This window comes from Fukomys damarensis, unplaced genomic scaffold, assembly GCF_012274545.1.
Source record: "Fukomys damarensis isolate Sample0158 unplaced genomic scaffold, DMR_v1.0_HiC HiC_scaffold_11, whole genome shotgun sequence".
Taxonomy (NCBI): domain Eukaryota; kingdom Metazoa; phylum Chordata; class Mammalia; order Rodentia; family Bathyergidae; genus Fukomys; species Fukomys damarensis.
In genome coordinates this window covers 24,178,436-24,184,435 of record NW_022900923.1, presented here as the reverse complement: position 1 = coordinate 24,184,435, position 6,000 = coordinate 24,178,436, and the positions used below count along the sequence as shown (strand labels likewise).

At 40.6% G+C, this 6,000-nt stretch overlaps 1 protein-coding gene across 3 annotated transcripts in view; it reads right to left on the bottom strand.

The window, feature by feature from the left end:
• The window catches only part of Cacna1e (calcium voltage-gated channel subunit alpha1 E), a 397,594-nt gene that overhangs the window by 5,128 nt on the left and 386,466 nt on the right, over positions 1 to 6,000 (bottom strand). For all 3 annotated transcript variants that reach the window (XM_010630288.1, XM_033762127.1, XM_033762128.1), the window contains 3 exons: positions 4,828 to 4,939; positions 1,917 to 2,045; positions 699 to 879 (listed from right to left, as the gene is read on the bottom strand). In XM_010630288.1, the coding sequence (XP_010628590.1) occupies positions 699 to 879; positions 1,917 to 2,045; positions 4,828 to 4,939 (422 nt within the window). The remainder of the gene's footprint in view (positions 1 to 698; positions 880 to 1,916; positions 2,046 to 4,827; positions 4,940 to 6,000) is intronic.

Sequence of the window (6,000 nt, the reverse complement as noted above, 5' to 3'; positions counted from 1 at the left end):
AAAAAAAAAAAAAAAAAAAAGAAAAAGAAAAGAAAGAAAGTTCTATACAAAATAATGGCACACCTAAGGTAATGCCATTACTCCAGCACTGACGTGCGTTAAAGGATTTCATTTTAGTTCCAACTCTGTCGTTTACTAGCCCTATGATATGGGGGAAAGTCACCGATTTTCAACTTTGATTAGTAAAATAGGGTGAAACAGACTAATGACTTTCTAACTTTTAAAAAAATTTAAATTACTATGACCCTTTTTCTTAGAAAAGAAAGATGAAAAGAAACCCAAATATAAATACATATTTATAGTAAGCAAAATGCTACTTGGGTTGAAATGTAGATGGTGGCATTCAGTACCCCCTCTCAAGGGACCGCTAAAACATCCCTAAGAAATCTCAATGATTTTGCAGAAGCCTTCTTGAAAACCTCAATTCTATTGATTGTGTCAGTTCTGTACTCCAGAAGGAAGGAACTACGTTAGCATTTGTGATGAATAAAGGCTCCTGACCTTTTATAGGCTATTGGTCAAACACGGGAGATCTGTAGGAAAAAAGCATTTTTCGCTCACTTTCTTAAACCCTTGCCTTTATCTATTTTTTGTCCCAGTTGTCTTCAGTCCTGGCCAGAGTAAGTAAGTCTTCTGGGGTAGGAGTCCAGTGCCTAGCCAGCTGCCTGCAATGAGGCAGAGCATGAAGACGATCTCACCTGAGTCTGAGTTCAGGCGGTGGGCTGACAGCCGCAGGGAAGAGTGGTAACTCCGGCGACGAGACTTGTAGGTATTTTCACTGCTTCGCTCCATGGAGAATTCCTCCAACCACGAGGAATTTGAACGCTTATCCCGAATGGTAGAAAATGAACGTCTCATGGAGCTAGGGTCTGTCACCACCTGGAAGTATGAGTCCCCAGAGGAATACAAGTTCTGGATTAATTATTTCTAACAGTGCTGATCTGGGATGGAGATTTGAGAACTGCAAATTGGAACCCTGGAACGTGATGTGCTCTGACCTTAGGTAGAGACACTGATCTAGAAACTGCCCTTGTATTATGTTAACATAGTTACTGAATCTGGTCTAGGATCTTCTCTTTGTGCTTGAGAATGCAAAGAGCTGAGTGTACTAGGGCAAAGCCAAGCAGAATGCAAGTAGGCATTGTGCAAATGTCTCACAGAAACAGCTACCATAGGGGTACAATCAGGACCTGCTGCAAACACTAAGCCACTTGGAAATACTTGAGGGCAACTGTCAAAAAAGGCTAAACTTTCAAAGAAGCATGGCTTTGCCTTTGATGTTTTTCCCCCCTCTCCTATGAAGGCCCTGCCCATCAATGCTATAACCCAGCAGAGCTTGCAGTTTAACAACTTCTAAGAATGCATTGCTCTCCTTTACCATCAATCCTACCCTGCTCCACCTTAAACTCTGTCATTTGGGTTTGCTACAGATATTCAAACAGATTGACAAAAACTTCTTGTCTCTGTCAAAACCTGATGTAAGACAGACAGACAAAAAAAGAAGCTAGGAAAACAGACAAAGAAATGAGGAGTGGCCTGCACTGGTTAAGACAGTCTTAACAGAGAGCTGTGTGTATGCATAAGTGCATAACGCTAGAGGACCCAGAAAAAGAGAAAATGATGGGGAAATATGCAGAAAGTCCTGGAAAATATTATTTGCTTGGCTGGTTCATTCTTGAAAATGCTTAGGCCATCGAGGGGGAGTTAGGGCATGTTGATGACTACTTAGTCTACTGAAGTCAAGGATTCATTGAAAACACAGTGTGGAGGAATGTGTTCCATCACAGAAGGCCCCCAAACTAGGTTTTGTTTATAGTGAAAGACTGAGGGCAAGTCCAGAGCTCACCTGAAAATTTTGAGTAACCCACCTAAAGAAGCCCAGGATGCCACTGCATAAGGTGGTGATTGCTTTTTACCTGGGGGTCCATAGTCAGACGTGGCATAGAGGATGCCCTCCCAGATCCCGCATGCTCCTGGGTGTCCGGAGGAAGGTAGATGCCACGGTTAGAGGACTGCATGCTTTTTAATTCACTAACCTCTGGCTCCTGGAAATAAACATACAGCCAAGCTTGTGGAACCTGGTTCCATCTCATTGTTTCTCAGCTCTAGTGGAGGATTCTGCCTCCTCAAGAATGGCTCTCAGAAGGAGAACTGTCATTTTCAAGGTCTCAGGTATGTGTGTTTATATGTGTATGCTTTTGAGTGCATGTGTGTTATACCAGATGACCCAAACAGAAAGCTCAACTGGGATTGAGAGACGAAGGGCACCTTTTCTGGTTACATACCTCTTTTATTACTAAGTGATGCTTCAGACATTATAGCTTTATGAAACAGTCTTTGTTGGGAATAATAGCACAGTTTAGATATGAAGTTTACTTTCTGAGAGATCTTAGTATATTATGTTTATTCTTTTACTCTGAAGAAGCCTTTTATCAATTAAATAGGAACCAGGATTATAAGGGAAGTCACTAATTATTTGATACCAAATGTATCTTCTCAAACTTTAAGAAGCATGATTTTATTAGTTAAGAGGGTTTTTTAAATTACTGAAATCATCCAAAAATGTGATGGGTGGCCATCTATCAGGGATATCCAGACTTGCATAGTACAGTAGAAATATAATACAAATCACTTATGTGATTTTAAATTTCCAGTGGCCATATTTTAATATTTTATTTAACCTAATACATCCAAATATCACATCAACATGTAATAGATATAAAAATTAATATGACATTTTACATTTTATTTGAACTCATTGCATCTCAAGTGGTAAAAGGCCACTAATGTCTATTTTGGGTGGTGCCCCTGTTAGAAGGTTGCATGGGGAACTAAATTTCCACCAAACTCCTTTGTTATTTTCCTTATTAAAGAATGTCAGTTTGGAAGTTGAACACACTATACAAAGATACCTAGTGCCACTGCATAAATAAGGGAACTGACAGAGGCTACCCAACAAAGAAATTTTAGAACATCGTGGGTATCTAGAGATTGTACTAGGGAATAGCTATTTTGTATTTAGGAAATGATACCCTAAAAATGGTTGTAACTGGGACAACTGACTCAGTCTTTGTGACTCTTTAGCTGTGTATCTGTGATGTGTATGAGAGGACAGCCTTCCCAGGACATGATGTGTGTGCTTGAGGGAGTTACAGCGCTTGCAGTCAATGCTTTATATGGTACACAGTTCTGACTCCAAACAGACGAAGTAACAGGTCTACAGGTGTCAAAGGTGGTGTGAGACACACACTCCATATGCACATACATAAATCATGGCCACACCTCAGGATATGGAGCAGGGACCCTGAGGGGACTGGAGAATACACAGTGGTGAGTGTGTAGCATGGCTGACACCTGAACTAAATTACAGACACCAGCACTGACAACAAGATGAACATATATCCAAAAGTCCTGGCACTACAGCTCATCCCTGGAGAGCCTGCAGACATGATGAAGTAATAAAAAGTCTCCCTGGGGGGGAAAAAGGAGATATTATTGAGATTTGTTTTTCTCAACAGATACATCACCAGGCAAACAAGCTATAAAATTCAGAGAAGCCCTTTTAAGAATCAAACTATCTGTAGCTATTTGTTTCTAGGCACTGGTGCTAAGTTCCTCAGATGAGAGGGCAGGGAATTACTTCAAGAAATCCTACCCACCTTACCAAGAGCACCCTCAGGCAATCGCTTATGTACCAGCAGTGTCTGGCTTAGTTTTCTCCCCAACACAATCATATATGCTTCTCTGCCTCAGCAATCACAGGAGACACAGATAACCCTTTGAGCTACTCAAGTGTTTGAAGTGTTTTCCCTTTCTCAGGGGTACCCATTCCATTACACATAGCCTATCAGGCTACACACACTGTAATATTGTCTTTTTGGGATGGCTCTGAGGTACACAGTAGCAGTAGGAGGGACCAGGAGGGAAATGAAGGGGAGGGAAAAAAACCACAGATAAGTCAAAGTGATATGGAACTCACTCAGTACTAGCTATCTATACAGAGTTTTGGTAAGGTTATGTTTTGTCTTTTCTTTTTCAGTCCATTTAAGTTTGAAAGGGAACTTGAGCTCAGGGCACCTGAACTATGAATTATGGTAAAGTAGATTAGCTTTAGGAATCACATTTTTAGCTCTGTATTAGGAAAACCAAAAATTCAATCTTCTCTTTTTTTTCAAGCTTTAACTTGTCCTAATAAACCTCTCAGAAATTTCACCATTTATGGTAATAAAAAACTCACTTTGGGCTCAGGAAAATGACTTTAGGGGCCTGTCAGAATGTATTGGCCCTTGTAGATCTTTGCCTGAATCAACACAGAGCAGAGGTAGTAGTCTTGTGTACCTACTAGCAGCCAGCTAGTCACTGTAACAGGTTCTGCCACTGCATACTAGAGGAGGCAGTCTTCACTAAGGGAAGGCAGGGGGAATTCTGCATTCCTGCATACAGCTCTTGGTATGCTATGCTTCATGCTGATGCCACTCATTCTACAAAAATTTATCTTAAAGCTTTCTGTCAAAGGAAAGATATTATATGTGACATCTCCTCCTACATTTGATGTTCAAGGAATATACTAAAAAGGCATGGCCTGAAGAGGTGTAATTAATGCAGAAGAGAAGCAGTTCTTGGTCTGTAAAACCTTAAGAGTAAATATTCTCAGAGAACATGAGAAACTGGACTTTGAAAGGGAGTGAAGACAGAAAATTTCTAGGGTAAGTGGCAAAAACGGTTTTCCTGATCAATTATGGCTATGAAATAAAATTTGAAACTAATAATGAGAGGGATTACAAAACCAAAGAAGTATTTTCAAGGTCATATAACTCATTCATTCACCAGAGATTGTTGTTCCTGGAATTGTCCATCATCAGCTGGGTCCATACAAGCCAACTGGAATATTTCCTGAGGGGAGAGTGGACTCATGGAAGGGTATCCACTCCGGCCACTCCTGAAAAGCAATGTCAAATTCAGAGGTAATGAGATTCACAGAGAGAAACAGTCATGTCAAACTGTCACTAATAATCCCTATCCCAAACAAGACCTTCATTCCAGCAAGGATAGTGCCCTCCACCCTCGGTTGGCATGGTTACTTACAGGTGGCTGACTCTAAATTGAAGCTTTAAAAATAAGTATTGAGAAACTGGTGTTTTCAACTTGTAGTTATTCATCATTCTACTGGTGACTAGGATGTCTGTGACAAATGACACTTGTCACACTCATCCACAGGGAGACCAATGCTAAATTGTAATCCCATTTCTGTTGAGTTTCCCCACTGGGTAGAAAAGTGCCATAGTTTAACAATGAACAGGTTGTTTAGTGATTAAACAGCCTTGGTCTTTAAACTTTTTTCCCCCACTCTCAGTAATATGATCTTATTGTGCGAACATCCCTGGCCAAAATAAACTCAACTCAATTCAATTCCATGAACATTTATTGAAGGGTTATTCTGTGCTAGACACTATCTGTTGGTTTATGACCTGGGGAATGATTTCAGAGGGGGTGCTGAGAAGGTATAAACCTCTGGGTTGAAGACTATGCAGGAGGAAGTTTAAAATGGTTATGAGATAATAGGACCAGCACAAAGTCGGTTTAGGGGGTTCAAAAACGAAAGTATGAAGAGCTGTCACAGTATGATATTGTTATATCATTGTTTGGTACTTCCAGATACTCTTAGGCAATGAGATCCACTGGGCTAGTGAGAAGAAAGAGGCCTGACCATTCCTGAGAATTTGGCTCCTGTTGGCATTACTGTCATCGGTGTGGTAACAGCTACCCCATATTTGATCAAGAATGCAGAATGAGTTCCTAGATCATGTGAAGAGGGACATACTTAAGGTCTAGGAAGCAGCTCTATCAGAGGTAGTACACCTGTGAGGAGATATACCACCATCTCTCCCTGTGTCAGCCTAGAGAGATCCATTTCATAGTGAAGTCTACTCAGTATGACTCTACATCCAATAGAAAATTGGGGACATGAATAAGAATTGCCAGTTACTTAAAAAATAATCC